General features: G+C 38.1%; 1 protein-coding gene across 3 annotated transcripts; it reads right to left on the reverse strand.

Moving 5' to 3' along the window:
- Nucleotides 1–571: 571 nt before the first annotated feature.
- On the reverse strand, nt 572–18,214 carry LOC121737145 (protein wech). Of its 3 annotated transcripts, none has more exons than XM_042128712.1 (3): nt 17,919–18,214; nt 16,649–16,680; nt 572–4,945 (listed from the first exon to the last, which is right to left on the reverse strand). In XM_042128712.1, exon 3 carries the CDS (start codon nt 4,923–4,925, stop codon nt 2,661–2,663), a length of 2,265 nt encoding a protein of 754 aa, XP_041984646.1. In that variant the 5' UTR covers nt 4,926–4,945; nt 16,649–16,680; nt 17,919–18,214; the 3' UTR covers nt 572–2,660. The 3 variants fall into 3 exon arrangements, with proteins under 3 accessions (XP_041984646.1, XP_041984647.1, XP_041984645.1); XM_042128713.1 differs by lacking the exon at nt 17,919–18,214 and adding an exon at nt 17,701–17,719; XM_042128711.1 differs by lacking the exon at nt 17,919–18,214 and having other exon boundaries at nt 16,649–16,732.
- Nucleotides 18,215–18,224: the final 10 nt, after the last annotated feature.

The raw sequence follows: 18,224 nt of genomic DNA on the forward strand, positions 1-18,224 counted from the left end.
TCCCGCCGAGCTGTCATTTTGACAAGTGATACAAGTGATATCACTCGTCTATGGGCGATCCAAGATGGCGCCCGCACAGACTAACTCGGCCATCAAACATTAATCGTTCCATTACAGTCCATGTATCCCAGCCAGTGTTGTTAGTACATAGATGGATTAAGAGATCAAAAAACAGTTCAATTATTGTAATTATACGTATCAATATACATATTGCAAAACTTTATTAATTTCCTTTTAGACTGAATGCCCAAACAATTATAATGATTAATGCCTAAGAAAAAATCATTTTCTTAGCATCTTTTGATGTGGTTATCCTCTACTATTAGGCTGCCTTCACATTACGTCGCAAGCAGTGCGGCAGCAGCGCTGCAGCCGCACTGCTTCCGACGTATTGTGAAGGCGCTCTTAGAATATTTTTACGATCACAACTTCACAGAATTATTTCATATATTGTATCACTAGGAAATTTGCCTTAACTATTACGCGTTTGGCAAATATATAAAATTATTAAATACATAAACAAAATATTTTAAAAGTGAAATTGATAATAATATTATGACAATAAATTTTTCAAATTTTAGAACCTTTAGGGTTGTCACAAACTTTATTTTCAAAAACATTACTTAAATTTTTAAAACTATGAGTCACATAGTTCTTGTCAGTAAATTCTAATAAATCACAAATTAATACATATCATAATAATATAATCTAAATTGAATAGCAATTTTAAATCATGGTACAACTGCTACAAAGACCACAACATTTCAGCTTGCAAACTTTTTAAATTTAAACCATGGACGAATCAACATTGGCTGGGATCCTTAACTAACTTACAAAAATACTGTTTATCTTATACATTAGCTAGACTAAATTTTCATCATATATTTTGGATACAATCGAAGCTAAACGTTTAGAACATGTTAGTACGTGAAGTATCGCTACCTAATTCACTAAGCCGCGGCTGGAGGTACATATCCAAAACCTACAACGAATTTGCACTAACCTACGACTACACACGTACAGCACGAGCGCTACCTACTCTACGATCTCTCGTTAGGCGACAACGAATGCCGGTGGTCTCGGCGTCCACGCTCGACGTCACTATACTACCCATCACAATCCAAATATTCCCAGGTTTATCACAAACGTACATTTTACTGCCAGCAGCTGGCAGCTTTTCACATAGTCGTCTAAATATATCTTGACTTTATCGTCGACCACTTAGAGTGGACCGTCTGTGATAGCTAAGAGACTAACAGTCGGCTGCGGCCCGGCGCGGCTCGGAGCCCCCGGCCCGCACTCAGCGGAAGAAATTATATCGTAACAAAATAAATCTAAAATAAAACATAACGCAACTGATCGCATCAAATACGGCGCCGGCGTTGGCCGGCCGCTACACGGTTACACCAGGTTACATTATTTACATCTAACATTACCCCTCCCCAGTCTCGATTCGACCTCCGGTCCATTGTTTTAAGTCTTGAGGTGCGACTGACGCTCCCCCGTCGATTGGGCGCGAAATTGCTTGGCAAAATCACAAAAACGAAACTTTGGAGTTAAAAAAAAATAAACATAGATAATAATATTTGACTCTCGACTCGAAATCAATAAAGTAATAATTTAATTTAAATGGCACAATGCAAAAGAAAATATAATTTAATTTAATTTTTTCTCATAAATAGATGCACGCTATGTGACGCATCGGTTTTCGTCGAATTCGTCAAAGCCTAGCTCCCCTACGAACGACGCACGAGAATCTTATCCTTCAGTCTTGGAACTATATTTTAAACCTTACGTAATACTTTCGTTAGCTCAGACTTTACTCGGTCGAAGGTTACAAGCGCGCCCTCTAATTCCCTAGTCCTAACGTGCGCTAAGTACGTACCAAATATATAAAATTTCCTAATTATAATAAGATAATGTATTTAAGAATATTCTAAATAGAAATGCGTATTGCCCCGATGCCTCCTACACTAGACCTCGCCCCCGCGTCGAACAGGGCTAAGAAGCTTGAAGGCTCTACGAAAGATAAAAGCGAAATCTAAATAGATGCAGTCTTCCGAACGTGTGGCGCCCACAAAACGAGACAAGCACGACCTAATATAACGTTAATATTAAACCTAAATAGTGAACACATAGTCATTGAACACAGCGGTATAAATTCTAATAATTAAATAGAGTCAGTCGATAGATTTCGAAATAGTCAAAATTTTGTAAATGTAATATTTCCAATCTAAGTAAAAACTTATGTAGCTACGTAGTCAAAAATCAGACAGAAATTTGGGACCTAAAGTAGAAGGATCCTACGCGTAAAATTAACTATCCTAGGAGTGTTTCGTATTCGTTACGCTAAAAATAAAAATTCTGCTAATTTTAAGGCAAAAAATACGTCAGAATTCAATGTAAACGATGTCAGATTCTAAACTTTCAGCAACATCTCGACTACCCCTGCTTGGCAGCGGCTAGCATATCTATATAGAATTTATCAAAAAATTGATCTAAAAACCGAACAAATAACTTTAAAAAAATAACCTCTATAAAATTATTGCCACACCGAGCAAACCATAGCTGATTTCATTTCCGTTCATTAAAATGTCAACTTATAAAACTATAATAAATGTGGACTCGGCGTCCATAATGTTTAAAATATCTTCATAAACTTAATATACCTTAATGTAGAGTTTGCGGTGATAGTAGAAGTCACGGGCGTTGTCGGGGAGGGTCTCGAAGAGGACCACCAGGTAGCCCTCGGGGGTGAGGGCCACGTCGCACGGGCGGTCCTTGTCATCCAGTCCGGGGCTCTTGAGGTTCACCGAGAGCATGATCCTCAGCTCCGCGTTCAGGACCAGGAGTCTGTGGTTCTTGGAGTCGGCCACGATCAAGTTTCCGTTGTCGTCGCATATCATTCCCGAGGGTCTGTTGAACTCGCCGAGGCTGGAGCCCTCGCGTCCGAAGCAGTATATAATTCTGGAGAGAGTAGGGTCTACTACGAGCAGTCGATGGTTCTCGAAGTCGGACACGACGATGTTGCCGGTGGTAGTGAAGCAGATGCCTCGCGGGGTGGTCGGCCCCTTTAGCAGCCGCGCCGGGTTGAATCCTTCGAACACGAACTTGGTGAGGAACGCTCCGTCGCTGGAGAACAACTGGATTCTGTGATTTCTAGTATCGGTGACTGCGATGTTCCCCAGCGAGTTGACCGCAACATCCCAAGGGTACTGGAACTGTCCACTGTCTCGTCCGAACGATCCAAACTTGAGAAGGAATCTGCCGGAGGCTGTGAATATTTGGACTCGGTGGTTATCTTTGTCGACGACTATGATCCTGCCGTATGGATCCGTGGTGATACCGGCAGGCAGCTCGAATTCTCCGGGTCCGTTTCCTTTAGTGCCGAACATTCCCCTGAAATCTCCCTGTCTATTGAATATTTGAATCCGGTTATTTCTTCTATCTGCCACGATAAAATTTCCATCCTTGTCGATACACAGGCCCCACGGCCGGGAAACTTGACCCTCCCCTGGGCCCTCGGGGCCGAAGGAAAACATGGGGGAACCGGAGACGCTACTACGAGGAAGTTTAATCGAGACAACTTGATTGTACCCTGGTATAGCTTGTCCGATTCCACGTGCAAAATTAAGGTCCAGTGGTGACAGAGTAGGTGATACAGTGCGCGTAGATCTTGGAGGTTGTATTATGCTGAGCGAAGAAGTGGAAGATGTGCACTGTGAGAACGTACTTTCAGATCGAGGCGGGCGCGGTGTCAGCTGGCGCGGAGGGTCGCTGACTGAAGTACTCAAAGAGCGCATGGGATTCACCAGCACAGATTGGACACTACACTGTCTGCTTATCTGATAAGCTAGATCTTTATTGGGAGGTATGAAAACGATCCTTTCTTCGTTTACCCAAAAACGACGAAATGTTGTGGAGAAAGATTCGATTTCTTGTTTACCTCTCTCGTTGGCGGCATTCACGTCGATTCCCTGAGATGTAATGCTTCGCACTAAAGTCTCATTTGTATGTGACAAACCTGCGAGGATCCCACGAAGCGTGTCCATGTACTCGGACAGCTGGTTCATCTTAGTCTGGCGCATCTGCTCCACCTGGCTCAGTAAATACTTCTCTCGGTTGTATATCGCCGTCACAAAGTACTGCATTGCACTCTTTATTTTCATGTTGGCCTCGTTTGTTTCCTTCTCGTAAGCCTTGGTCATCGCGATAGCCTTGTCTATTGCCGATTTGATGGCTTTCGTGTTGGTCTTGCTAGCTTGGAACAGCGACTTCATGTCGTACAGGACGCGGTTGTCTATGTTCCCGTTGAGAGGGGAGTAGCAGTGGTCCTTGTGGAAGTAGGACGTGCACTCGTGGCAGATCAGCTCCGTGCATGATGTGCAGCAGAACGTGGCCGCCATCGAGTGGACCTCGCAGTACATCTGGTCGCGCTCGTTAGAGTAGGACGAGAATATCTGATGGATCGGCCACAGGGTGTGGTTGAACATCTGGCAGTCGGACTGGTGCTTGTAGCAGCAGTCGTGACAGTACATGTCGTTGCACTCCACGCAGCGGATGGTAGGCGTGAGGAGCTCGCAGCGGCTGCACGTTATAGATAGGGAGGGGGAAGTTCGAATAGACTCACTGGATGCTTCGGTGTGGTTCTCGTTGTTGTCGTTGGAGGCGCCGTTGCAGTCGGAGGTGCTGACGGTGGCGTTCTGGACCGAACTGCTGGTGGACGGCAGGCCGAAAGGCTCGAAGAGCATGGAGGGTATGGAGTTGGACGAGTCCCCGGAGTGCAGGCTGAGGCGGCTCATGTTCTGGAGCTGCAACAGCGATAGATCGCTGTCTCGCTCGGGGGAGCCGTTGGCGCCGAACGCCGCCGCCGACGTGGACGGCACGCTGCTGGCCGTGCGCGACAGGTTTGCGAATGACGTCATTGTTGGGCACGTGCTTACAGCTGGAAAAGATAAAATTAAATAATTAATTTCCGAAATAATTACATTCTGAAAGTGATATAAACGCTTTGGATAGGCATTTTGTAATTCTAATTATTATTATTCTCTCATTATAAATTTTAATTAATTCAAGCCTTTTACGGCGAGGAAACGCCATTGATTGTTGCCAATTTGGACATTCAACCTTGCCTGCAAGTCAATAACTTTTTTGCTGTAGCACACTTGGATGTAAACATAATATTTTAGATCATTTAATGAAAATAATAATAGATGTCATCTAACTAATGTATATTTAGTAGCAAATAATTTTTAATTAACTTAACTTTATTAACAAAATTCAACTTTATTTTTTACCCCGGTTCTTTATGTAGCCTTTTTTAAGCTTTAACCAAGTAATGAGTAAAGATAACGCAAAAATTATCTGAGCCAACTACTCATTATTAGGGTTGTAACTCACCAGATTTTTTAGTCTGGAGGCAAGTTTTATTGTTATATTGTATTGTGGACTTTCTAGGAAGGGCGCAGATTAGATGTATTGTGTTGTGGGTCTTATTCAACGTGCTATTGTGACTCAGGTAGTAAACAAGTGCAGACCAAATTGTTACAAGTAGATATTACAGAAATGTTACCACAAAGATAGAAAGTTAAAACTTTGGTTTCTTAACTGTTTTCATTTAAATATATTATTGTGTAACCATACATTCTCAGTTATATTATGATATTCTGTAAGTATATGAAGCAGAGTACTATGGAATTCACATAATCTTATATCTTGAAACGAGCAATTCTTGTGTATATATATATAATTGGAATCTCGGAATCGGCTCCAACGATTTTCGTGAAATTTAGTATATAGGGGGTTTCGGGGGCGATAAATCGAACTAGCTAGGAATAATTTCTAGAAAATGTCATTTTCATCGGATACCGAGCAAAGCTCGGTCAAACAGCTAGTATGATTATTATTTGACATTTCCTATTATAATATTAAGAAACAGCTGTTTTATAGAAGCTCTAGTCTCTACATCTTAGCACTTTTAAATGAAGCAGCTCTGATAAAAAAAAAACTGAGTATAATTATTGTAGTTATACTACTTTTGTATGCCTATTGTTATTTCGACGATGCAGAGTGATTACTTTTGTAAAAAAAAATACACATTTCTTAAATTACAAGTTTTAAAGTTTGATAAATGGATGTTTGTAACGGTTTCACGCAAAAAAAATATATTAATGGTAAATTTGCCAATCTAGTTGTTAAGCTTGGTAATAAGTAATAATACATTGTGCTGCTTTTAACTCAGAAAGGAAACCCCCTTACGATACCGTTATTTTACGTGGGCGGAGCCACGGGCAAAGCCCAGTCCAAAGTCTTTTATATAATATAATATAAAACATTAATATATAATTATTATCAATACATATTATAATATTCAACAAAATGTTCAAAAAAATATGATGGAGAATATTTTCTGAGACCCATAACCATCTTGAACCGGATTTTGTGCTATAATATGTTATTTCACAACTTAAACAACATACAAAAACAATCTCTTTACAAAATCTGCTATGTGTGATAAAAATAACTAAGTCACGCCTGGCATCCGTCTCAAAATTCTCCTAATTAGTTAATTAAATATCCCTAAGCCCCAATTTCACCAACGTCTGTTAGTGTTAACAGCTTGTTAAAATGTCATGTCTTCCCTTTTATTCATATGAAAAACGAAAGAGGTAACGTGATACTAATTCGAGCGTTAACTTAAAGGTCGTTGGTGAAATTGGGGCTTTGTTTAATAATTAAAGATCAGTCAAACTATTTTCATGTTGTGAATATTATATATATGCCAACATTTTTCACAAATATCATCATTACTTTCAATAAAGAGCTATAATCAATGAAACATAAAGAAAACAAGAATCATCAAATCTGCCAGATAACTCTGAGTCATCCGTATTCACACAAACAGTTGAGGCATAAAGGGAGAGTCATAATGACGTACATAAACAAATTATATATTATTTCTTATGATGACACCAGCGTCAGACTTACGTAGTGATGGGAAAAAATCCTTTTGGCACAGACTAATTATTATCACAACATTTTTAACACTACAAACGACCCCACCGCACAAAAAACAACCTCCGGAGTGAAATCCTTAATCTAACTGTGTATACGATTTCGGCACCGGGTTGTATATATATAGATTTTGGGTTGCGAAAAAAATCCATCCCGAAAACATTCGGTGGGGAGCTACCCTAGCGCAACCCTCGACATTAGAAGAGGGAGACATACACCCTATAAAGCGGGACGCAAGATAAGGGCACATTCCAAAATTTTCCATAATTTAGATAAAAGAGGTTCGCTATGATTAGGGTTGCCTCGTTAGCGTCTTTTGTCTATTTTGAGCTCAACAATTTTGTTATTGATTGGTTGTTTTTGTGCTTTGCAATTTTTCTTAGAATCCATTTATCAATTTGTGATTTTAGTAAACTTAGTGATTTGTCTCTTTAGAAATAGTTGAGCAACCAATAAAGTTTTTTATTATTTATTTTTGAGTTTTTTCTCTCGATAAAAATTTTGTGTACCTTTTCATTCAGCTACAAACATTATACAAAAAATCTACCGAATCAGAAAAATACATTAATGCAGCCTGCATTACATAAGAACAACTTTAAAAGATATAATTAAGATTTTATTTACCCAATATAACACAGTAGCGACAACCCTAAAATCATGGTAGGAATCACTATTTGTATTGAGTGGGCATTATGAGACTTTCACGGGCAGCGTAGGCGCGGCGCGAGGGGAACGCAAGATGTGCATCCTCACAACCAATTTCAGACCTTATCCCTGCAGTTCCAAGGTTGTTATTTAATGCAGTGTATGCACTATGTGCGAAAGAGACAGCCGCTGCAGTATTTTGGGCGAATAAGGTATAAATAAGCACATGGCGCTCGTGACCTTGGGGCGAGTGCGCGTGAGGCAGGTTCAGGACGTCGGCCATCTTGCTTCCCCTCCCCTCGCCCCGAAACCCTCGTACTCCCGCGAGGGTGTCAAAAATCGATGCTGCCCCTAGCTGCGTGCATCTCGAAGGGCACGGGGATCCCTTCTAAAAATTATCAATATCGACTTTTAATTTCAGTACCTGGGAGAGTTCAGAGGAACAACTTAATAAAATGCGGTTTCCGAGGGATGAAACACGAAACATAGACTCATTTTTTTCTGCCATAACCTGGCTAAATGCCATGGAGGTGGTAGCCATTCTCGAGATTAGATAATATAGTAGAAATCATCTCATTTAAAGTATAAGACGTTGGAGGACTACACGCTGCCTTTCACCTAGGACATCCAGCTGTCGTGAATAGATCATTATTATCCGACCGTAGAGCCTAACATGGTGTCCACAGATTTTCTGTAGACACACAGGCCGCGCAAGAGTGTGTAATATACAGCATCGGTATCGAGGAAGTATTAACTATCAAGTATCAAGATGATTAAGGGGCTGTTTCACCACTTCCTGATAAGTGCCGGATAGGCTATCCACAACTTATCTGACAAACAGAGTATAGAGTATCTGTCAGATAAGTTGTGGATAGCCTTACCGGCACTTATCAGGAAGTGGTGAAACAGGCCCTTAGTAATGCAAAGTCTTAAAATACGCCTTAAACCCCAGCAAGGATATTTCTGAGTCGTAGCACTTTTATTTAGAGAAAGAGAGAGTTTATACTCATCTAGCTGACGCGGACGCCCAGAAGCGTAATTTTTTTTGGCATAAAAGGTATCCTATGTCCTTTTCCGGGATTCAAAGTATCTCTATATTAAATTTCAGCAAAATCAATTTAACGGTTTGGACGTGAAGAGGTACAGACAGATAGACAATCTTTCGCATTTATAACATTAGTGTGTTAGTACGCAAAAAACACAAAACTAATTTTGATGAATCTGGATACATCGTTGTACGAGAAATTTCTGGATTGAAATTAAAACTAGTGCGTGTCGGGCCGCGCGCAATATAGGGTTCCGTAGTACCGCTAGTTTTTGATAATTTTTGTATGGTCAATGAATGTACATTTATAACGTGTTTAACACTACTAACAACATCATCTCAGTTGCGTTCAGAGGAATTTGAAGGAAAAGTTCCTTTATACTTCGTCGAATGTAACATTTTTTTTAGTTGATCGACTATAACTGAAAAACTTAGCCGTGATAGTTTTCCTTTTAAATTCAGCATATTTCCTACTCCCGAGAATTTTTTCACATTTCCAGAAGCAACCGTTTAGCTGGTACAAGTGGGGGACACTGGACTCTAACGATTTTTTCCACTTTAAAACTTAATATTTCACAAACGGATCCCTAAATCGGAAAATGATCTATAAATACTCATAATATTTTTAAAAACCTATCCAACGACATGTCCTACATGATCCCACACAATGGGGTGGACGCGAAAAAAATATTCATCCCCGCTTGATGTGTAGGGAGGGTACTATAAAAAATATTTTTTTAAGATTTTATGTACCATTTTGTCGGCATCATGTGAATTCATGCCAAATTACACCTTTGTAGATCCTATAGTCTCTGAGCAAAACCGCGGACAGACGGACAGACGGAGAGACGGACGGACGGACAGACCGAAACTATAAGGGTTTCTTTTTGACTCCGGAACCCTAAAAAACAGTCAGTTACTCCCAAAATATGTAATGTCCAGTAGGATACAACTATTCAGATAACATTACCATGTATTATTGTTATCAAAGATGTTCCAGATGACATTGTTTTGTGTTGTATTGTTGTATTGTCCCGCTGTCTGCCCGTCATCTGTATACAATGAGTCAGGGATCGCCAACCTTTCACGAGCTTTTAATTACACTGATGCTTATTAATTATAGTGTCAATAGCATAAGATCTAGATATTTTATATTAATCGCTTCGCCCGCGTAAATCAGATATTTCACAGACAAATTAGTCCACAAAAAAATAGCCTATGATCCTTCACGTGGTCTATTTCTTATCTGTGCCAAATAACATAAAAATTGCTCCAGTAGTTCGAAAGAGAGAAACGGGGGGAAATTATTTTAAACGGCTTATCTCACGAACTACTGGAGCAATTTTTCTATTATTTGGCACAGATAACAAAAAAAAAATAAGTAGACCACGTGAAGGATCATATACTATTTTTTGTGGACTAATTTGTCTGTGAAATATCTTATTTACGCGGGCGAAGCCGCACGGAACGTCTAGTATCATATACATATAACTTATCTCTATACAAATCTATTTTACGGTCTACCGCATTACAGAAACCATTTCTATGGTGGACACTGGATATATACCGTACCATGTACGTAAAGGTGATACATAATATCTTATTAAGTCTTAACTGACATAATGTTATTTTCTATGGTGGCCAATGGCCATTGGCCATGCATGAAGATGATGATGATTAAACTTTAAATGGTGCCAAAGGTCGACGACACCTGACATTAAGCACATGCACTGCTCTCGTAACAAACTGACAAACAGACGGAAACGCGCGACAGATTTACAGATACACATTTAAACAATCATACAAAGTTTCACTGTTTTTTGTTCATCAAATAATGGCTGACGAGGTGGTCAATTTAAAATATAAATCTTGTCACGATAAGTAATGAAGCCTCCTTTCTCACAAAATTGGATTTGCTGCCACTATTGAAATATCGTTTATTTACCTTATATCTTTAAACGAGCAATTCTTGTATAAGTATATATATGTTACGCTCAAAGACCGAAATCGCTCAATGAGCGAAAAATTGGCTCACAACGCGTTGTAGTCACAGTGAAACAGCCACGTCGCGAAATTCGCGTCGTGGCTCTAATAAAAACGGCCACGACGCGTTCTGGCAATCACAAAAAGACCATAACGCGAAATTCGTGTCGTGGCTGATATGCTATTCGTTTTTCTTGATTTGTTCTTGATTGATTAATCGTCCGTAGGTATGAAAGATTATATTTAAATTACCACGCGTACTACAAAATATTTTTTCTGTTACTAAATCACTGCATAACGTGTTTTTCATTATTATTTAAAAATATTCATAGTTCCATAATGTCCGTGCTAATATTATTACTGTCTGTCTGTCTGGCGCTGGTTATGGATATTTTATAAATAATAATGATAAACACGTTATGCAGTGATTTAGTAAAAGAAAAAATATTTTGTAGTACGCGTGGTAATTCAAATATAATCTTCCATACCTATGGACGATTAATCAATCAAGAACAAATCAAGAAAAACGAATAGCATATCAGCCACGACACGAATTTCGCGTTATGGTTTTTTGTGATTGCCAAAACGCGTCGTGGCCGTTTTCATTAGAGCCACGACGCGAATTCCGCGTCGTGGCTGTTTCACTGTTTTTGAGCGTAACATATACAGGATGTATCTACAAGGAACACGTACACACGCTAAAGTGTTATCACTTATTTTTGTTACACACTGTATATATAATTGGAATCTCGGAATCGGCTCCAACGATTTTCATGAAATTTAGTATTTAGGGGGTTTCGGGGGCGATAAACGGTCTAGCTAGGAATCATTTTCAGAAAATGTCTTTTTATTCGTGTTTTATCGATAATCGATAAACTGAAAAATATGACTCTTCCTGACATCTATTGGCGAATAATAATACTATTTTGTTAGCAACTAATTGTTTTAACGACCAGCAGATGGCGTTATTAATTAACACGAAGTCAATGAGTGTTTGCTATACCGAGCAAAGCTCGGTCATCCAGGTACTAAATATATTATACAAGACTCATTTCAAATATAAGATAATTTTAAACATGTTTAATATTTTTGGCCTTAAATTCATCCAACTATCAATAAAATAAAAATGTTAACAAAAACAACGGCTGCAAACTATACTTCCTAATCATTATCAAAATCGGTTCATTAACCACGAAGTTATCCGTGAACAAACAAAAAAAAAAACACGAGAAACCTCCGTTTTTGAAGTCGGATAAAAAGGAGTAGAAACTCAGCTACATCGTTTGCCAACCAAATCTTTACTATAAAATCACCTCATTAATAATTATTGAAAACCAGCAATAAATAAGTACAATTACCCATTTTAAACATTAAAATATTAACTCGGCAGTAAAGCATTATAGTTTTTACTTTATGGTCGCCGCGCCAAGAACTCTGTAGGAGTCCAATAATAATGTTCTAAGATGCGACTCGGAAAAGATGTTTGTGTCAGGACTCAGGAACAATAAATTCTACATCTTAATAAATTGCTTCCGTTATTTTATTACACTTTGACCAATTGGATAAAAATAAATTCTTTTAAGTATACTTACTATCATCTCCAATTGCCATGGTCGTGTTTAATAAAGTATTGAGTTAAATTTTTGTAATTATAAATTATTAAAATTACAAAAATGTGCTCTTCTTCTCATGTACAAGCAGCAATGAAAAAACCGGCAAAGTACGTGTTGGGCCACGCTTTAGAGTTCCGTAGTACTTTAACCTACTGCTAGTTTTTGATAAGTTTTGTAGGTATATGGATTATTGTCAATGAATGTACATTTATAACGTGTTTTCAGTTTTTCACTACTAACAACATCATCTCAGTTCCGTAATTCGTTCAAAGGAATTTGAACGAAAAGTTCCTTTATACTTCTCCGAATACATTTTTTTTAGTTGATCGACTATTACTCAAAACTTATTAAGTCTTATTAGCCGTGATAGTATTCCTTTTAAATTCAGCATATTTCCTACTCCCGTCAATTTTTTCACATTTCCAGAAGCAACCGTTTAGCTGGCGAGGGGGGGGGAATTACAGCTTTGTGGGTCCTATAGTCTCTGAGCAAAATCGCGGACAGACAAACGGACGGACGGACAGACGAACAGACAGACGGATGGAAAGACCGAAACTATAAGGGTTCCTTGTTGACTACGGAATCTTAAAAACCGGCCAAGTCGTGTCAGGACTCAGGTTACAGGTTGGGGATGTGCCTCAGTTGGCTGAAGCACCCCGGGGGTATGTGGGACTCTTACCCACTAAAACCACTTGCGGTTTGCCTTCAGCCGTATACGGAGGGATGTCCTGGATCTGTCTAACACAGGACTCCCTCCACGACCGGCCGGTCTACCTCAAAGGGACCGGACTTCCACCAACGTTCGGGAACGCTTAGGCAAACTAAAGTGTTCCCCTCGGCGCCGGGACTAGCTAAGCCGGGCAGGTTCCCATCCTTGCCCGGAGCCCCGGATTAGACGAAAGTTTGGAGGTTCGCATAACGACGCCTCCGCACTCCCGTCCTACGCCGGCGGAGCGGAACGGAGGATGGGTCATCCTCTCTGTTCCGCTCCGCGGCCTCTTTCTGCGAAAGGACGATTTCGCAGTAAGAGACCGCCGCCTGCCAGGCCTCATCGCTCTTGAGCATGCAGCGAACCATGCTCGAGAGCGAGAGGTCCCGCCCAAGCACCGCCATGAGACCATGGCGCTGCACGGCCCAACGATCACACACCTCGAGGGTGTGCTGGGCCGTGTCCTCCGCAGCGCCGCACTCATGGCAGGCTGGCGTAGGCTCCCTCCTTGCGACCTTACACAAGTACGCACCGAAGCATCCGTGTCCGGTGAGTACCTGTGTGAGGCGGAAGGTGAGGGTTTTCTCTGGACGCAGAGCCTGAGCAGTACGTTGACCGTACTGGGCCTGCGCCAGGTCCTCACCCCACCTCCTCAAACTCAGGTTACACCTAAAGCAGGGTTCCGATATCCGTAGTCATCTATAATAGCGCGTTGATTTCTTTTTCGTAGAAAACTACGTACATATATAAGTTATAACGTAGCGCAATGATTTGTATAATATTATGTTTTGCATCTACTAACTAATCCATACCGTGTTAATATTATGAATATACGAAAATAAAAACTGTGTGTCTGTTACTTCTTCTAAAACCGCTAAATCGATTCGCTATTACTTTACATCACTAAAAAAATCTATAATATAAACAACAAAGAGCGTCGCCCATACCGGTATAACCAGGCGAGTCATTAGCTCAGAATGGAAAACGCTATTTTCAGACGGGTGAAATTAAAAACAAGGACATGACGTTATAAATAGACGCGCACGGTTTTACGAACATTCCTGCCGTGCCCGACCGGCCCGGGGGTACTATACACTACGGTACACCAGGGCTTCCCAAAGTGTGCTCCGCGGGACCCCCAAAATCTTAGCATGGCAGTAGAAATGCGAAAGAGTAAAAAATCACAGATAGATTTTACTAAAGACAAAACCTATCTACGGTAGTATGGCGGCAAGCGGCAATTTGCGGAGATATCTGGCACAAGTCTGTACTTAATAGAAATCTCCACCAATGTTTTTGTAAAGCTGTATTTTTTGTGAATAAATAAATTTATTATTTTTATTATTAAGCTAACTGTTAAGCATCAGCATCAGCAAGTATAATGTATTCTATGGTATACTTCTGTATAGTCCCTGAGCTTCCACACAATTACTTTATATACCATACCAGACCATACTTCATTCTCTTACTTCAAAATTATATCACAGTTACATTGACATTATATTATTATGAGAATATAGCCTTTCATCTCACGCACTTTTCTAAAAGCAGTCAGTATGAGTTTAGCATAAATTGGGGGACAGTTTGTACCAAAGGACTCCAAGGGAAGATTTAGGGAGAAAGAGAGAAGGGGATATTGTGTTCGAGAAGAGGGCAAAATGAAATATATTTGTTAGGGGTTCGTTTACATTAGTATTTAAAGTTTGGGAACCCATGCCATAAAGTATGCCTTACTATGAAGCATGTGGCAGGACTAGAATATATAAATTCTTAGGATAGGTGTAAGCTAAAAAGTGATAGTACATACTTGTAACACTCCAGCAAAAAAAGTTAAGTATATTTTTTCTTTTATTTATTTTATTACTGTGATAAGTGCTACGAAAAATATTATTGGAGCTGGATGAAGATGGATTGATTGCAATCTTAAGAGGAGTCCACACCGCCCTTTTTTCCATACAAACGCTGTCCCCTGTTTCCTCCCTGGATAATGCTAGTAAAGTTATAATTTTTTTCCTGAATATCTACGGCCACTAATACAATGTTCCTATGTTTTCCCTTTTTTCATAATTTAATTATTAAATAAGATATGAACGTTCAAAAACCCCAAAAAAATGGCCAGATTTTCCGCTGTATTCAAACGTCCAGAAAACAGATTTTGGCTAGATTATACAAAAAAAGGCAAAACATAGGAACACAGCTCAAGCCTTTCTTTAATCTTTAGTAAAAAAAAGTACTTAAATCGGTTAAGTTTTGGAGAAGGAATCAGGGGACAACGAATCGTTGATTTTCTGCAGTTGTCTCTATCGTTTTCTGCGGTATAGGCTTGAGGTAAGGGGGACAGCTATAGATATTACACGTACTTTTTTTTCATTTCTCTAGCCCCTGGTGTATCCTCTTAATTAACTCGCGATCGTGGAAAAACAAGACACAATAGAATTTCTATTGTGTCTCGGTCACCGGTGACTGTTTTTACCGTTTCTAAAGTTTTTCTGACAGGAGTTTACCTTTCAACAGTGTAGTTGATTGGTTAAAATTTTGAAGATAGCCAATCAAAAGCACTAGATAAATCTTTTTAAAAAACTTTAGAAATCAGAAATTGATGCTTAAAGATAGAAAAACATATGCTTAGTGAGGTGTCATACATGCAAAGGGAAAGCTAATTTTTTTCTTTTAAAGTGGTCAGTCAACATTTACATGTTGACCACTTGATAGTATTTACATACTATCACCATCCTAAACTTAATTAAGAGCAATAACAACAGAGTAGTCACAAACTTTCTATATTAGAAAGAATGCAAGAATTATGACTTATAAGTTATAATGGCAACAATAATATTTTGGTCTTCTAAAATAAATTTAAAATGTAAAGTCGGTATCTTATTTCTTCAGGAGCTTATTGCACAACTTTTTGATAAGTGTCAGGTATACCGTATAAGTCTAGCTTACTTAGTTATTACTTTCTTAGTTCATCTCATGTAAAATTGCGAAATAGATTGTGAACAACTCTGTTAAATGTTGAGTTGATTGCTAAGTCATAAGTTGTAATGTCACCAAAGCGTGGAAATACCTCGATCGTGGGAATCGCAGACACAATAGATTTTCATTTGTTATGCGCAGCCGGGTGCCGCTTGGGGATTGATGGGTTAAATTGAGTTAACTCAATATTATGTTATCTACCTTATTTTTCATATGAGTAAAAGAAAAGGTGGCAGGACATGATATGAATAAACAGCTGATGCTGTATTAAAATCTAAATAATTTGGTAGTATTAAAAATTAAAACATTATGGGATATGACATGCAAGATCTTTTGTACTAACGATAATTGACATTGCGTGTAGTGTTTTATAATAAACACTCAGTAGATTGATCTAGCAAAAAAATATGAAAAAAGTTTCGTCATGAGGGGATCAAACCTGCGACATTTGTGTTATTAGCATGATGCTCTAACCAACTTACATGTGGTCTGTAGAGGTATGATTTTATAACCTATCAATATTATTTTGAATCCAAAAAATGCATAACATGTGAGCGCAAGGAAAGCAATATATTATCAATATAAAAACGATAGCATGAACCTAAAAAATCACACACATAAACTGTATGACAATAATTTATAATCAAAAAAGGTGATACATACCATTAGTTCCTTCTTTCTTCTCAATTTCTTTCCTAAAACAAATTAATGATGTTGTCATTTGTGTATTTTTATATTTTTCTTTTTATTTATTAAATTATTTCAGAATTAATATTTTCTTTGCATTATACCACTGCAGAAATTAAAAATTGACTCATATTGTGAATTGTAGGGTAGTCACAAAAATTATCAAGCACAGACTGAATTATGAGTGTGTTCCTTTATTGAAATTAATGATGTTGTCATTTGTGTATTTTTATATTTTTCTTTTTATTTATTAAATTATTTCAGAATTAATATTTTCTTTGCATTATACCACTGCAGAAATTAAAAATTGACTCATATTATGAATTGTAGGGTAGTCACAAAAATTATCAAGCACAGACTGAATTATGGGTGTGTTCCTTTATTGTAGCAGTAAATTGATTAATGATTATGAAAGACAGAAAACAGTTCATTGGCTACAAAGACAATTAATGGCATTGGCCAGTATACAGCAACATGTAAATGAAATGAAATGAATGAAATATTATGTTCTATTATTTAAAAAATTATATTGAATATTGGCTCCAGTCCTGTTTTAATATAAACACTTAAAAAGAAGGTTGTTTTTATACAAAAATGTTAAGAATTTCATCATTCATCACTGAAAAAACAATTAATTTGTAGTGATTACTGATCACTTATTTATTTGTGCATTTCAAAGACAAATGTAAAGTAAAAAAATCAAAGAGAATATACATAATATGTAATCAAAAATTATGAAAGTTAGAACTTACAGTTTTATAGTTAGTAGAATAATATTGGCAATACAAAATATAATTGATACAATTTTTTAAAGATTTCCAAGTACAGTAACATAATAATATATAAATAAAGAAAAAGTTCTTAAAAGTACATCATCCCCACATTCCATTTGATGTTAAAAACGATCAAAACGCTCAAAATAGGAGGCATTTTCAGCGTTTTGATCGTTTTTAACATCAAATAGAACGCGGAGCGTGTGTAGGATAATACGAAGACGAACATTCTTTTGTTTGTTATTAAACACTTACAAAGTTGTGAAACTCAGCTTTGAACATCTAGATAACTATTTATAAGATTCATTTTAGCATCTGCCGATTAAGAATGCATAAAAAGAACTGGAATTAATATGTTGAGCACAGGCCGAAGCCTTCCTGTTTGTCTTGTAAACTCACGTAGCCAATAACCTTATGAAATGACGATGAATCATAAATGGCTTGAATTAAACGTATTTTCTCTTAAAACTTACCAAAAAGCTGTTATAACGATGGGTTCTTTATCCAGTCACTTAGAAATTATGATTATGCACATCACAAAGTCAATTATCCAATGATTTCATGCAAAAATCCACAAAAATATTTACACTACCACTTCAACTACTGTTTATTTGTAGTCTATTTTTACAATCTGCTTTTTTCCTTCTTCTGTTTTATTGCACATTATGCACCACCTACGCTTTGCAAATCGTTTATTATGATTTTGCAGAATTTTCATTGATTATTTTTATCGTAAACAACAAAGATATTGTAATCATTACAGCGGTGAATGAACGATC

The sequence above is a fragment of the Aricia agestis genome, chromosome 20 (genome assembly GCF_905147365.1).
Source record: "Aricia agestis chromosome 20, ilAriAges1.1, whole genome shotgun sequence".
Classification (NCBI taxonomy): Eukaryota; Metazoa; Arthropoda; class Insecta; order Lepidoptera; family Lycaenidae; genus Aricia; species Aricia agestis.